The following is a 17,097-nucleotide window of genomic DNA, read 5'->3' on the forward strand; positions in this document are numbered from 1 at the left end:
AAGGGAATCTAGAAGGGAATCTGGTTAGTTTGCCTTTGATACAGTACCCACCCCTGGATCTATGACCTGTAGTGGGGTGGGTGGGTTGGGTGCTTGTATGGGTGGGTGAGAAATGGCAGATTATAGTGTGTGAAGCTGGCATTCAAGATCTACATTGCTATAACCTTGGGATGGTAGGGTGCGGGGGGGAATGAGAAAGAGGGGAATGGGCAGTGCCGCCAGAAAACAGTTGAGATGAAGACGGGATGGCTAGACATACTTCTCATAAGGGCCCATTACAGTCAGTTTTATAAATAATGTAGTAACTTCAGGGGCCTGAGAGTAGTGGCTGGGACCTCAGAACAAGAGGGATATGACCTATTTTAATAATATTTTTATAACACTTCTGATACCAAATGTGTGGGATTTTTCTGACACCAACCGATTCTCTAACTCTCCAGATACCAACTGGGTGTTCTACAATCCATTCAATTCAATTCAATTCAGTTTTATCACTCCCTGGAGTTAGTGTCAGATCCTACAAGTTAAGGACTCAGTCCCACAAGACTGACCCCACTTCAGGTGCCAGTTGCAAGTCTCAGGTTGTCACCTGTTCTTCTGATCAACCAGCTATAAAGTTGGGAGTTCCCACAACTCCCTCCTCAGGTTCAGTCATTTTCTAGAATGACTCACAGAACTCAGGAAAGCTCTACACTTGCTTCTGAGCTTGGTTTATTATAAACAGTACAACTCGGGAACAGCCATATGGAAGAGGTGCATAGGAGAAGGTATTGGGTAAGGGAGATGCACAGAACTTCTATGCCTTCTTCACGTGTGCCACCTGCCAGTGCCTTGATGTGTTCACCAAATCAAAATTCTCTGAACCCTGTTGTTTAGGGGTTTTTATGGAGGTTTCATTCTGTAAGCACTATTGATTAAATCATAGGCTGTTGGTTATTGATTCAATTCTAGGCCCCTCCCCTCCCTGGAGGTGACAGTGGGGGTGGGGCGGGGGTGGGGGCTGAAAGCCCCAATACTCTAGTCCATGCCTTGGTCTTTCTGGGAACCAGCCCCCATTCCGAAGCTATCTGGGAGCCCTTAGCCACCAGTCATCTCTCTAGCATATAAAAGACACTCATCACTCCAGAGATTCCAAGAGCTTTAGGTTTTGTGTGCCAGAAACTAGAACAAAAAATCAAATATTTATTTTTAATTATATCACAAAGGGTAAGTTGGGGGTAGGGAGAGGAGACCTGAGAGTGCAAAGAAAGAAGTAGGATTCAATCACAGTTGGAGGGGCTGCAAAGGGTGGCTAGGAAGAAAACGTAGATCCGCTCACCAGATGGGGGGAATTGAGAAGGGCTTTTCCTGGCAGAGATAGGGATTAAAGAGGAAGTGGGACGAATCCACAAGAAGCAAGGGCCTTCAGACATTCCTGTAACTGAAGACATGACTGCTTTGGCCTGACTCTGATGGGTTAGATTTTTAGCCTCATTAGAAAGGACTAGAGAATCCCAGCACAGTTTCAGGCTGAAAGTATTAGGAATCAGATTTTCCTATGCAGATTGTAGGCAACTTGTTAATATTTAATAAAAGGAGGAAAGCTGGATTTGTAAATAAACATTGGCCTATAAATTACCTATCTGTAGATTGCTATCTGAGATTTCCCCTACTATTAGTTTATTACTGTAAGTTAAAGTTGCTAAAAATTTTGGACCATGACTCATGTAAAACATGTTTTACATTGCAGTGTAATATATAATACACATGGGCAAACATACTCTGAAAATTTTCACAAAACAATACTTACCCTTTCTACCTGCAGTACTTTCCATTCCATTACCTTTCATTCCATTCCCTTCCCTTCTATTTAAAAAGCATATTTTGAACCACCAAATTGATTTCGTAATTAGGTAATGGGTTGCCACCAATTGTTTGAAAACATTGCTCTAAGTGGTTTCCTAAAATTATGATGAGCTAAAAGCCAGTATGGAGGAGAGGTGTAGGAGCAAAGTTAAGGGGTAAAAGTCTTCTGTACCAGGGTCTCAGTTCAAGATAGGGAAACACCAATCCCTTCAATAATGGCAGCACACAGAAGTGTAAGGAAGAATGAACTCTAAAGCAAAAGAGAAAAAGTGATATTTCACTCTCCAAGATGTGCCAACGTCATGATATGACTGAGAGTGAGCAGTTTCAGGGTTTTTATTTGGTAGGTGCATTTCTTAGGTGCAGATTTTTGTCTTGAATATGGTAGATTAGTAGAACAAGATGTTGACATCATATATTCATTTATTCATTTATTCATTCAACATTCATTTTCATCAGATAGGATAGATACTAGAAATACAGAGGTGAACAGGCACACGCTCCCTCCCCTCATGGAGCTTAGACAAATGGGAGAGACCAATGTTAAACAAACATACACAAGTATCTATATACAGATTGTGATAAATGCTGTGAAGGAAATAGACTATAAGAAAGAAAAACAGGAAGAACCCAGTTTATATGGGGAGGGATAGATAGCTTTTAGGGAAGACCTCGTGGAGTAAGTTGAGATGTGAAAGCTGAGTTGGAGGTGTCAGGCAAAAATGACTTATTTTTCAAAGTAACTATGTCATATGTTGTCATAGGCACAAAGTATTCCAGAATGTTTTGAAGAGCTAAAACTTCAACTGTAGGAACGAGTAGTATATCCTTCCAAAGTAGTGGAAGGAAAGACTCATGAAGTGAGGAGGGAAAGTGAGCAGAGCTGCCATCCAATGCACCGGTGGTCAGGATAGTTGCTAATGTTGCGGGCTGCTGTTTGGTCCAGCAGCGGAGAGTCCATTATCCACCTTGCAAAGCAGCCAAGGACCATCCTTACTGGTATCTCTTGGAAATGATCATTGTCTTTTTCTCCCCTTCTTTCCTACCACCCCCTTTTAGACAATGTTAGTGTCTCTTGTTCCATCTTTTGACAGTGTGTAAAGTGGATGTGTTTTGTGACAAATTACCTTACCAGTTGGGTACATCTCCTGGTCTAGGTTAGTTTCTGTTCCATTAGAAATTATTTACCCTTCTTTGAAACCTTCTGCCAATGGTTTGCTAAACTATTGGCTGGCATATCTGTATTTACATCTGGGAGAGTGTTTCTATTTTCATCTTAGTCTTTTGTTGAACACGGTATTTCTGACATTTATAACTTTGGGGAGTGTCAGGAATGGCTATGTGTTGGTACTCAACAAGGAATGAAAATCTAGAGAAAAAAATTGCAATCAGACATTTATTTTCCAAAGGACAAGTTTTCTTGGTCAGTTTTTCTGCCTTTTGGATTAGATTCTAGGTTGGCAATAAGATCGTCCATTCATGAAACCAGATATTGGGTCTTGGCGCTACGTTTGGTTCTCTACACTGTGAGAGGACAGTGTGTTCTGTCTATACCGCAGTGTGTGGTATAGAGCTCTGAATACATGTCCAAAATGCTGTGTAAAAGATCACATGAATCTGTCTCTAGCTGCCCTTGCATGGGATATGTCATGCAGTGCAGGGGGGACCTAGTAGATTGCATGGAAGGTGGATGTAAGCTGCTGTGGTAGCCCCAAGTTGGCGTGTGACTGAAGGGGCCTCATGAAGATGAAGGATGGGGACTAGAGACGTGCCTGAGAATCCACATTTTGGGAGATAGGCCAGAATGGATATTCCTTACTGTTTCATGAAGTTTTTTTACTTCCCTCTCCCACCCCAAAAAGGGCAGGGAACCCTCTCTTTTTTGGAAATATGTTTTGAAGCAAGCAGGAGTTCCCTAAGTCAGAGTTGTACTGATCCTTTTGTCTCTAGGGCTTCTATTTTTATCTTCATCTTTTGTTGAATATAATATTTATAATATTTCCCATCTTGGGGAGAGCGAGGAAATCTATAGTTTACACAGCAGTTGAAGTTAAGAGGTTCCTGTGCCTGAAGCCCATATCTCAGCGGCCCTCTCCCTATGTGCTACTTATTGTAGTCACCTCCCAACCCAAGCAAAATTCTGCTCTTCAACATTCATAGAAGACAGTTTTCTAGCCTCCACTTGAATATCCCCAGTAATCTCATTGCTTCACAAATTAACTCTTTTCATTCTTGGACCATTTTAGTCATTGGAAGAATTTTTCTTATGTTTAATCACAACCTGCCCTTTCTATCTCAATCCCCAGTTTTCTCCTTCTGTTGCTATTAGAGTGTTTCAAAGTTTAAGGAAGCTCTCCTGGCTCCTCACACATCTACTATTCTTTCACCAGTTCCTTCTGGAATATGGTCACAGGACCTCCTTGCCATTCTTAGTCTCCCTTGTTAGAATGTACTCTATCATTATCATTCCCCTACTTAATATGACTATCCACCTGACGCTTGTTATGTCTCAATTTTTTCTTTTACTTGTACCAAGTGCCTATTTACTTTATTTTGAAAAAAATTCTAGGAATTATACGACCAAGAATATTTATTCAATAAGGTTAATAACTTAGAAATTAAAAACCAGGGCAAAGGAAAGAAGAATGAAAGCACACCATCTGTTAATTACTTAGTATAATTGTTTTGTTTAACTGTATTTACTGAGATTACTGGAAGCCAAGGTAAAAAGGGAAACATAGTAATTTATATAGGTCTTGTGATCAGAAGAGAGAAACCATTCCAGTTCTTCAGAGGAGGCAGTGTTTTCTCTGGGGGTACTAAATTCTAAAATGCATTTCTCACATGGATTCTTTACAGCACACAAAGCATAATGAAAATGACCACTCCAGCAGTCTGAAAACAAATGCAAAAATGCTGTTCATGTGACTGTTTCTTACAATGACCTATATAGTAGATGCTCTTGACATAACGTTTGAGCACAACTCAAATATCCCTTGTAACAACTCTTTTAACGCTCTTCACCATTTCCTGACCCTAAAGGTTCTTCCCACTTCATGTTAAAGTCTTTGTGAATTGAATACTGTACACATAAAATCCTTTCTCCCAGGCAAACTTGTCTGCCGAGTTACGGATTTGGTCAATCTAGATGATGATTCATGGGAGTTATTTTTTTCTCTTTGGGTTGGGTCCATTTCTGTACAATTGGAGTCATATGAGGAAAATTAACAGGTGTTAATTTGAACAGTTATGCTGGGGGAAAAAGAATAGTTAATTATCTAATGCTCCCCCCACTCCTTACCTTCCCCCGGAGAGTCCAGATTGGCTTACAATCAGATTTCCTGCAGTTCGGACCTTGAGGGTGGGACAGGACAGTGCCGCTCAAAACTCCGCATGAAGAACCCTCCCCCCCCAGGGAGTGGGAGCATCCCTCTGACCATGGGCAGGGTTGTGCAGTTCCAGGACACACTTGCCAAACCACAGAGATTACGGGCCTGCTGCCCATCCATCATTATCATCATTACTTAACATTCTTCAAAGGTCAGAGCCAAAATAAATGGTCAGCTAGCCAAGCGAGTGACACCAGCCTTTACCACAGGCGTGTGTAGGCCCCTTGGTATTTAGTAGCAGTGACTTGGGTCATGTTCTTGTCTGAGTCCATCAATGTGGCCAGGCCACGGCCTCCTGCTGTCTTCCCACAACAACTTTTTTTTTTTTTTTTCCAATTCCGTCTCACCTCCTCCCCTCTTCCCAATAATGGTTACCTTGGTATGTGTTTGCTGGCCTTTCTTTCTTTCTTTCGAATTTAAACAATGAAAGGGATTGAATTAATTGTGCTAGTGAGAGATAAAAGTATACACAGAAGGCTTTTGGGGGCTTCTGAATTTTGGGTTCCTGGCTCACCTTTGAAACTCCACTCCCCTTAGGGGTAAAGCATAGTATTGTGGTCGAAACCTTAGAGCCAAGATTCTGAGTTCAAATCCTGACTCTGCCACTTACTAGCCGAATGATCTTGGGCAACTTACTTAACCTCTCTATGCTTCAGTTTCTGCATTACAAAATGCATTTATTAATGAGAACTTCCCTCATGGATTTGAAATTTTATAGTTCATGAAAAGTGTTTAGGACTATGTCTGACTCAGTGTATTAGCTGCTATTATTATTATTAGGCTGCATAAATCTTACCAAAATGTCAGCCTTATATTGAGATCCCTCTGGGTGTGGCTGTTTGGAAGGGAGGTGTGTGGGATTGTATTTGGAGACGGATAATGGGAGAGTGCTTCAAGCCCCAAACAGTCCAGCAAGGTAGATTTTTTTCTTTCTAACCTGGGGATAAGATGGAGTGAAATCGTGATTACTCAGAAATATCTGCATCCTAGGGCCCCATGGTCAACTCCGTTGTTAATTTTTACAGGAGGGATATTCAGTTCTGGTGTGGATACATTTTGCTCCATGTGCTTACGGGGACCCAGTGTCTAGGCACAGCCTCCATTTTCTGAGGCAGGCGGACAAGGTGGCCTGGTGGACTTTGGAGCCAACCCTATCAGGCTTTGACTCTTAGCTTAGGTTAATTTACTGACCTTTTCGAGCCTCAGTTTCCTTCTCTATAAAGTAGCAATTATAATTTTGACATTTCAGAGTCATTTTGGAGACTTAATAAGATAGCACATATGAAATATCCTCATAGTATCTTGCCTTAGAAGACATGTGACATTTGTTAGCTTCCTTCCCTTTTTTCTTCCTATTCTTTCCTGTCTGCTTAATTTATTAAGAAAGCCCCAGTGAGGACTTCCCTGGTGGTCCAGTGGATAAGACAGCGCACTTCCACTGCAGGGGGTGCAAGTTCTATCCCTGGTCAAGGAAGTTCCACATACTGCGTGGTGCAGCCAGAAAAAAAAAAAAAAAAGCCCCAGTGTAGGAAATTTTTTTAGAGGAGTGCTTTCAAATTTAATGTGACTACAAATCACCTGGGGCTCTTGTTAAGCTACAGGTTCTGATTCAGCAGGTCTGGGGTGAGGCCCGACTATGTCCCCCAGGGACACTGATGCTTTGTCTGAGGCCCTCACTTAGAGGACCACAGAGGGTACTGTTTTCTTTCCTCCCTTTGCATCTCATTATTACCTGTTGGATTCATGTTAGCATTTTAATAGTCTTACCGCACATATCTGCACATCCAGGATTGTCATTTATTCAAGGTTGTATGTTACAGGCACCTACGAAGGTTTTTCCTCATCCAATACAGGTAGCAATGGTTGAGATCTAGAAGAAACCTATCATAGACATTTTCTCATGTTACCCATGGACCTGGAATCCCAAACTGTTTCACATAAAATGCAGTTGTTCCTGCCTTGTTGAAGGCCTCCTCTCAGAATCTGGGCCCCTCCATGACTAAAGGTTGCAGGTCAGTTAGGTTTGGCAAGTGGTCCTTGTTCTTTCTTTACAGTTTGAAGGGAGATGACTTGAAGACTGTGCTTCTGCCCTCACTAAGCACCCCAGATATTTTGAGAGCCACATTCCCCAATTACTAGCCTTCTCCAGATTCATTAGATTATGTTCTCTTCAGTGTACACGGATGGAGGAGTCCACTTTTCTTTTTGTGTGTGTGTGATATACACTCGTGAGTACATACTCTTTGATGGTTCTAGATTTTAGCAGGTTTTTCAGATTTACTTTTGAGAATCCTCTTCAGTGTTGTTTCTTTGTGGTTGCTGACTTTTTTAATATTTGAACTCCTCCTTTGTCCTTTCCTGCATTATTTACTGGAACTTTTCAGCCTGAACCATCAGAGTCAGTCGCATCTGCTATGTTTGGGAACTGGCTGTCATTGTCCTTAGGCAACTGTTCTTGAAGTAAAAAATCTGAAAGTTACTAATCTCTTTGAGTTAGAGATGTGAAGAAGAAATAATAGCCTCCTTCTTCTTCTTTTTCTAATTAAAGCAAGCCTACTCCCCCCCCCCCCCCTTAGAACTCTCCAAAGTGTCCACAAGTTAGAGTTTGGTCATCAGCCATGTTACAAAACAAAGCAAGTCTATCTCAGTCTTTTTAAAATTTACCTTGGTGCTGTTTCATGAAGTTTCTCCTACTTGGCTGGGGTCTCCCTGACAGGTTTGCCAATTTGGGGAAGAATTTGAAAATAGCCCCAAGTAAGAACCCAGGCATTTTGAAAGTTAAGGTGGAGAAGGATTGCAGGGGGAGAAAGTTGAGAAAGTATCTGAGGCAAAGAAAAGTCAGAGGAGCCATTAACATTTTCACCTTATCTAGATATATCAGCCAGGGTCATGACAAGAAATAGCACACTCAATAATCAAGGGCAATTTATTTCACAGCGACTATTTCCCAAGGTGTAGTAGGTAATGAGGACTAGTTGTAGCTGAGCTGTCACGCCCTTGTGTCTGAAGGTGATCTTGGCAGCGTGACCTCACTCCCCCCTCCCTCATTCCCCATTTCCTGCCAGAGTCCTCTGCTGCAGAAACCCAGTGGAAAGCAGAGTGCACAGGAGCCTCTCGATATAGTTCATGCTGGGCAGCCTCCTGGGCAGATAGTAGGATGGAGGTGGGTGGACAGCACATCTAGGGGGCAAATCATTGTCTGGCACACTAGTTTTACACTTTCTTTTGAAAGACTTGTTCACCTGAAGCCATTATCAATATTGTGAGCTCCTTGAGGGAAGACACTGAGTGACCTGTCCACTTATCTGTAGGATGCTAGTATTTAAATGACTGTTGAATGAATGAATGGGGCTGTTCATTTCCTTCTTTTCTCTTAACTTGCACTTGTCGGTGACCTACAATAGCTGGATGATGCTGTCTCGGTTAGGGTCCGTGTTCTTAACAGCAAGGCTTCCCACAGGGAAAGATGAACATTTTCTGTCTACATAATTATTCTACTTTTAACAATCTCATTAGTAAAACTGCTAAACAAAAATAAAGTTTGCTGTATTGATATCTGGAAGTCTTTTGTATTTTTATTGTCTTTATAAACGTCCAGTGTTAGCTAGGCAACACATTTATGAATCTTTAGCCCTTCTCAGTGACTATGAAACCTAACCCTGTTATTTCTGTTATTACTGGATCCCCCCTGGTCAGCAGATGGGTACACTGTTTAATTTGGGAGGCCATGTGATTTTTGGTTCTTTCCCAGGCTGCTTCAAGAGAAGAGCCACACAGAGGGCTAAAGTAGCCTCCTTAACTATCTTCAGTAGCTTTAAAAGAAGATCCATGAATAATGCCAGGGTTCTCCTAACTGTCCAGAGAGCAGGAGTCAAAATAGAAATGAGTTTATTGGCTACAAACTGCGGAAAAATTTCTCATGTAGTCAGATTGTCTCCTGACAATCTGGAGGTTGGAGGCGCCTGGGGCTCTTGACATGCTCAGGTGTAAGGACAGAAGAAGATATTGATACATTGGTGGGAGGGGAATGAGTCCCTTCTTCATTAGAGCTTTGCTGTTTTTGCCTGAGGGTTCTCAGGTTGCCTGTGTGTTGCGGGGAGGGGCTTGGGGGATAGGTGAAGGGGGTGAACCTCAGAATCCCTCAGGCATCAGGGATCCGGTCCTCGAATTTGATTTGGTTTGTTCTTTTTTTTTTTTGTTATACACCAACGCTCACAGCAGCTCTATCTACAATAGCCAAAAGCTAAAAACAACCCAAATGTCCGTCAACCGACAAATGAACAAACAAACGGTGGTATAGGCATACAATGGAATACTACCAGCAGTATGAAGGGATGAACTACAAATGACATGGATGGATCTCAGAAAGAATTATGCTGCCACAAAAGGCCATTAGGAAACTTTTAGAGGTGATGGATAGGTGTTCACTATCTTGTGGTGATGATTTGATGGGGTGATACATGTGTCAAGCTTATTAAAATTTATACTAAATATGTGTATGTCACTTCTACCACAAAAAAGCTGCTAAAAAATAATAGAGTTCAGGTACACACATCACCTCATTTTCCCTCATGTTAACAACTTATATATCCATAGTGCAATTTTCAAAACCAGGAAATTAACATTGATACAATACTATTAACTATACTATAGACCTCATTCAAACTTCGCCAGTTTTCCTCCTAATGTTCTTTTTCTGTTCCAGGATCTAATCCAGGATTCTACATTGCATTTAATGGTCTCTCCTTAAGCTTTTCCAATCTGTGGCAGTTCCTCATTCTTTGTCTTCCATGACCCTGATACTATGAAAAGTCCTGCTCAGTTATTTTGCAGTCAGTTATTTAGTACTTTCATATCTATCAATTTGGGTTTGTCAGATTTTTTTGTCATGATTAGATTGAGGTAATGCATTTTTTGGCAAGAATATCACAGAAGTGATGTGTCCTTCTTTATGCATTCTATCATGATGTTGATATATCTTATTACTAGTGATTTTAAACTTTATCATTTAGTTGAGTTGCTGCCTGATAGATTTCTCCACTATTTTTCCTTTTGTAATTCATAAGTGTCTTGGAATAATTTCTGTAACTGTTCTGTTTCTCTTCAAACTTTCATCCATTTATCCATTAGTGTATCTTGCCTGTAAGAATTGTTACTATGATGTTTGCCTAATAATTTTTTATTTATTGATTTTTTTAACATCTTTATTGGGGTATAATTGCTTTACAATGGTGTGTTAGTTTCTGCTGTATAACAAAGTGAATCAGCTATATGTATACATATATTCCCATATCTCCTCCCTCTTGCGTCTCCCTCCGTCCCACCCTCCCTACCCCAGCCCTCTAGGTGGTCACAAAGCGTGATTCGGTTTGTTCTGGAAGTTAACTTCCGATAGGCTTCTTTCCATACACTTTTGTTAATGTGTTTTCGACAGCTCCTTCTTATTCTCATGAAATCTCTTGATATTTTACATAATTCAAGTGTGTATGGAGTATTCAGTGTCTTTGCACGTCACTCTGCCTGATTATAACTCTTGGAGCACATTTTACGGTTCTATTTCCAGTGTCCGCAAGGATAGAAAGGGTGAGGCAGGCTCACATGTCTCCCTCACATCACCCAGAATGATAGGCATTCTCTGCTCCCGTTTACATCCCCTGCTATTAAGGCCCCTCCATTAATTGTTCTCTGAGTTCAGGTCATGCCATCCCTGGCTAAGGCTATGGGCCTAGCACTGATTTTTGCTTATTGTCGGAGGCATGCAAGTTTTTCCTTAAACAAGATTTGAAATTAGAAAAAAATCTTTTGTGTCTAGTTTCTTCACATCTCATAACAATTTAGGATTTGACCTTTTTGCTTTTAGTATGGGGGTGAAGGGATAGGGCCACTGGGGAGCCGCCTGTGGGCCTGCAGTTGAAGTTTATACTACAGGCATGTTTTGTTTGGCAGGCAGGGACTCCCCCCTCCACGCCTCTCCGCCCTGCCCACCTCCCCCCTCCCCCTGCCCCCCAATTTAGACTGGAATGCTTTATTTTTATTTATTTATTTTTTTTAAGATTTTTATTTATTTATTGGCTGCGTTGGGTCTTCATTGCTGCGCGTGGGCTCTCTCTAGTTGCGGTGAGCGGGGGCTACTCTTCATTGTGGTGCGCGGGCTTCTCACTGTGGTGGCTTCTCTTGTTGCGGAGCACAGGCTCTAGGCACGCAGGCTTCAGTAGCTGTGGCATGTGGGCTCAGTAGTTGTGGCTTGGGGGCTCTAGAGTGCAGGCTCAGTAGTTGTGGCGCACGGGCTTAGTTGCTCCGCGGCATGTGGGATCTTCCCGGACCAGGGCTTGAACCCGTGTCCCCTGCATTGGCAGGAGGGTTCTTAACCACTACACCACCAGGGAAGCCCTAGACTGGGATGCTTTAAATGGAACACACATTCTCCTGTTTGTCTCAAGCTCCATTACAGTTTATTGTTGAATTGGTTCTCTTAGGGACACCCAGAATCTTTTAAGTTCTCTCTTTCCCTGAACAGTTTAAAAAAAAAATTTTTTTTTTTTTTTTTTGACTGCACCTCGAGGCTTGTGGGATCTTAGTTCCCCAAACAGGGATTGAACCCAGGGCCATGAGAGTGAAATCCTGGAATCCTAACCACTAGGGAACTCCCCCTGCACAGTTCAAAAAATGGTCCTGAGTTCCAGATTAATTAAACCTGTTTTTACATTTGGCTTGGGATTTAGCTACTTACTTGTATAAATCAGATGATTCCTTATTCATTCTGTAAAAAGAATGAAATTTAAAGTTGTATACTTCATTAGAGTTTATGGGATGTTTTTATCTAATTCACTGGATAATCACAATAATCCCGTAGCCAGGGAGGTAGGTATTTTTCTCCATATTATGGATGGGAGGTAATATAGCCTGGTGATTAAGAGTGTGGGCTCTGGGGTTAGACAAGTGGAGTTTGAATTTCAGCTTTAGTAATTACTAGCCTAGTCTCAACTAATAAACCCACTCAGTTTCCTTGTCTGTAAAATGAGGAGGAGATACCTATCTTATAGGGTCATTGTGAGAAGTAAATGATTAATTCATATAAAGCAATTGGAACAATACCTGGCATATAGTAAGTAGTCAATAAATTCTAACTGTGAAAACTATTATTGTTATTAATAGTCTATGAAGAAATGGAAACTCAGAAAAGTTAAGCAATCTATCTAAGGTCACCTAGCTCGTTGGCAGGAGGGTTGGGGCTTTAATCAAGATTTGGAAGCTTCTGGTACTAGTTTCTTTCCTCTATATTTACCACTGAGTTCCTCATGCATTCCGGGGGGACTGTAAAATGAGTCATCCTTTCCTTTATCTTTCTTATCTTCATTTTCTTTTTGTTTCCTCCATTTAAAACTCATGGTTATTGTCTGTCCAGTAATGAGATCCACATGTCAGAATTCAGCATGAGAGGTATCAGCAAAGTATAGGGATGTCTGCAGCCCTGCAGATGGACTCTCCTTGACACAGAGATGCTGGGGACTCCTGGGGTCCCTCTGAATTTCGTGGAGGTAGGTAGTCTGGAAAAATTAACCTATTTCTGGTAAAGTATACCATTGTTGCCACGCATTCAGAGGCTTTTAAAAACAATAAGCATATACTTCTCGATGCCTTAGTTTCTTTCCTCTTAAGAGGGAGAGTACTTAAATTTTGGTGATCTCATTTGTCATTTCACATCCCTGTGAGATAGTGAAAAAAATAGGCTATGTTATTCGGTTATATTATTTGGCAGTGGGTAGGGGAGTAATAAAAGTCCAGTGTGAAAAGAACACAAACTTTGGAGTCAGGCAGATGAGGTTCAAATCCTGGCTTCTCCACTGTTTATGTCTCCAAGTCCCATTTTCCTCATCTGTATAATAAGGATAAGCAGAGAGTTGTTTGGAGGCCTAAAGGAGAGATAATGCCAGGTACTTAGCATGTAAGTATGACTGTTACTGCTGTTGTGGGGAGGTGACTTTTCACACTGGCCACTGTCACAGTTATGTAAGGACCCAGGTCTCCTCATTCCTCATGAATCGTGCATGGACTTCTTCTCCTGGGTATATTGTTTCTTTACATTTTAAAATCCAAGTGTTTTGACCTTTTGATTACTAATTTATTTTTAATGTGCCTATTATGGAAGATTGCTGGTTCTGGTGTGTTCATTAGGCCACGCACAATGCCTATTACGTCAAAATACCAAGCTTACCTCGTGTCATGAAGCAAAATTAATGTTAGTGAATCCAACAAGGAATATGACACTTACAGGATCTATCAAATGATGTTTGGGCAGCTATTCTCAGAAAGTGAAAGCAGCGGGTTGTTTTTGAGTATTTACTTTGTGCTCAGCATTGTGTGAGGTAGGGGACACAAAAGAAACAGCTATTTTATCTGTTTCTCACAGGACTGACAATTTTCTGGGGTAAATAGATGTGATTGAAACCTGACACTATTAAAGAGCAATAGTGAACACTATGTGATTCAGTCTTATTAGTTAAGTGGGCTCTGGTCTGGGCACTGCATGGGCTCTCATAGACTGATGAATAAACACACAAGGAAGGCCACACTTAAAGCATGGTTTGGTAAATGAGCATAGAGTTATATACAGGGAGCACAGAAGAGGGATTATGTGGAGTGTGTGTGCCTTTGGGCGGTGGTGAGGGCTCCAAGGGAGAGGTGACACTTGGGTTAATCCTGATGACGAGTGGGGGATGCTGGAGAGAGGAGTACTGAGTGAGGAGGACAGGAAATCACAGTTTTAAAGGCACTGAGAGAGCCTGGGGGTGACGAGGAACAGCATTTTTCCAGTGGTCTGAGCCTAGGGTTTACGGGGTTAGTGGTGAGAGAGCAGGATGGAGGTGTGAGCAAGGGATAAGTCATTAGAGATGTTGTGTACCACAATGAGAAGTATGATCGTCAAGGCACTGGCAACCAAGCAAGCAAGAGATGATTATATCAGTGCTTCACAATGATCACTGTAGGGGAATCTTCCAGTAAAACAGGTAAGAAATAAAGGCTTGAATCAAGTCTTAGAAGAAAAAAAAAATGAATGAGTGAATGAATAGTAGGGTAAGTGGATTATACTGTTAGTGTTGTGAGGGTTTAGAGAAGCAGGATGCCGTAGTGGGAACAGTATTTGAGGAAGACTGTGTGATGGAGGAAGATTTGAGTGGACTTGCCCATAGTAGGTAGCCAATAAGCCGGATATTGGATGGCAATAGGATTTATATGAGAGAAGACAGGAAATAATACCAGGTTACATAAATGTGTGAGATGGTCATGGAGACAAATATAATTGGAAAAGAGTGGTAGATAATATGATTTCACGTGTAAATTGGTTGCACATTTTGGAAAGCTTTGAAATGCCAGGTTGAGGAATTTGAACTTATTTCTAGGAAATAAGAAGCCATAGAAGGAATAGGAGGCCATAGAAGATTCTTAAATAGATATTTTGACATTTTCAGTTTGGATTAGAAATGTGTTAATGTATTGGGCCTCTTCATCTTGATTGGAGGAAGGTGTGTCTGATGAGATGACACTAGTTCTGATTCTTACATTTAATGGAAAAGCCACAGAGGAAGCATTACTTTTGGACCGGAAAATAAGGTTGGATGACCTCACTTTGGCTGTGGGGAGACTGTGGAGTAGTCCACTGTTGGGAGACAAAGCTGAGGCAGAAATGAGTGAGTGCCCATATGAGATTTTTGGTGATGCCAGCCTAGAGAGGGAATGGAGCAAATACAGGAGACACTGCTTGCCCTGTGGAGTCTTTTAGGGATAGCAAATACAGTCGGCCCTCCTTATATCTTCAGGTTCTGCATCTGCAGATTCAACCACCCATGGATCAGAAATATTCCAAAAAATAGTCCAGAAAGTTCCAAAAAGCAAAACTTGAATTCGCTGCACACTGGCAACTATTTACGCGGCATTCACATTGTATTTACAACTATTTACGTAGTATTTACATTGTATTAAGTACTATAAGTAATCTAGAGATTATCTAAAGTATATGAGAGGATGTGCATAGGTTATGTGCAAGTACTTTGACATATTATATAAGGAACTTGAGCATCCTCAGAGTTTGGTATCCCGTGGGGTCCTGGAACGAATCTCCTATGGGTACTGCGGGACGAGACTGTACACAACATGCACAGTCAATATCTCATTCCAACTCATAGCAGACATTAATTGATCTTTGTATGTTTTCCTATTGAGCTTAATGGTAGTCTTGGAGTTCTTGTTAACCCAATGCTGCAGGCAGCTACTATCAGTTGATCAGAGCTGCACTGGAATTCAAACCCATATGTCATGTCTGGAGTAGGAAATGAATGAGCAATAGATTATGATTTACTCACAGTGCAAATCAATTTTTACTTTTCCAGGTGGAACTTGCAGAAATCTGTGCCAAGAGTGAGCATTACATTGGCACTGAAGGAGGAGGGATGGACCAGTCCATATCGTTTCTTGCAGAAGAAGGAACTGTAGGTGGCATTGAGCTATTTGGAAATATCCACCAGGGAATGTTCACCCAGAGAGGAAGGCCTTGAGATCCCCAGAGTGCTTTTTTTTCTGGGCAGCCTATTCTTTTAGGCTCTATTGTAGGATGGTATTTCTCAACTGCTTTGTAATTCAAGGCTATCACCAGTTCACTGACTCCGTTTCATGTTGATCACCTCTCCCTTAAGCTTCCAGAATCATACCTCAGGTGTCTAGGGTTTTTTTCCCCCCATCCTTCTAATTCATTGTTAGCATGCGATTTCTCAACTCCCTAGTTATTGGGACCTCTTTTCTCGCTCTTGTCCCAAATCATTTCGTCTCATGGCATTTTCATAATCTCCTGTTGGTTTTAAACCCAAATGTTAGTTCTCTTACCACATATATTCACTCGTCCTCTTTTTTGTAATTTACTCTATGGTATCATTTTTCTCTGCCAACATTTTTGGGGCTTTAGTGGTAGGGAAAAGAATGTTGACAGGAAGCCAGGAATGAATTCCTTAGCCAATACCACTTCCCCTTGGTTATCAACTCCCATAGACAGAGCAGAGGTTTTCATAGTTGCCATAAACTGACCATTTCCAAAATAGAAACAGACATTTCTTTAAAATCTTTCCTTAGTTTTCGATCAGATTCCTACAGGTTTGGCTATTTTCCAAGAATACCTGGATTTCTTCTTATTAAGAGTATTTGTTGTTGATTCCCCTAAGCCAAAGACAGGAGGCATGAGGAAATTTGGTTTAATGCTAAGAAAATACTCTGGGTCTTTTGGATGAGACCTGACAAGCAGACATGATGGCAAGAGTCCTGTTGTTAACATAAGTTAGCTGTAGAGTCTGAACAAAGTCCAAATTCTTTGGGCTTGCAAAGTACTTCATGATCTGACCCCTGCTTTACCTGCCCTTCGCTCAGTTCTATCCTCTCACCATGGCTCATCCCTCAAACACTAAGCTCCAGCTACATTGCAATACCCAAAACTCTATTAACACCTCATGTTATTTTTTGCCTGTGAACTTGCTTATACTCTTCCCTCTTCTTGACATCCTGTTTGGGTAAAGAAACCCTCTGTCTGTCCTACTTTCGCTCATCCTTTAAGTCTCAGTTTAGATTTCCCTTTTTTTCAGGGGCACCTACACTAGGCTATATCTGATCAGGTGCTACAACTGTGTTTCTATATAGTGCCCTGTGCTTTGCTACCCTTTTAACACCACCTGGCAGTGTATTTGACTACTTGACTGCCTTTCCCACTAGATTGTAATCTCTATGAGGGCAGGGACAGTGTCTGTCCCATTCACTCTTGTATCTTCAGTGCCTAGTACAGTGCCTGGAAGTCAGTAAATAATATTTGAATGAATAAATGGAT

At 41.4% G+C, this 17,097-nt stretch overlaps 1 protein-coding gene across 7 annotated transcripts in view; it reads left to right on the plus strand.

The window, feature by feature from the left end:
- Positions 1–17,097, plus strand: part of GALK2 (galactokinase 2) — a 139,251-nt gene that overhangs the window by 67,964 nt on the left and 54,190 nt on the right. For all 7 annotated transcript variants that reach the window (XM_067746466.1, XM_067746499.1, XM_067746484.1 and 4 more), the window contains one exon: positions 15,623–15,721. In XM_067746466.1, the coding sequence (XP_067602567.1) occupies positions 15,623–15,721 (99 nt within the window). The remainder of the gene's footprint in view (positions 1–15,622; positions 15,722–17,097) is intronic.

This window comes from Pseudorca crassidens, chromosome 1 (genome assembly GCF_039906515.1).
Source record: "Pseudorca crassidens isolate mPseCra1 chromosome 1, mPseCra1.hap1, whole genome shotgun sequence".
In the NCBI taxonomy this organism is placed as follows: Eukaryota; Metazoa; Chordata; class Mammalia; order Artiodactyla; family Delphinidae; genus Pseudorca; species Pseudorca crassidens.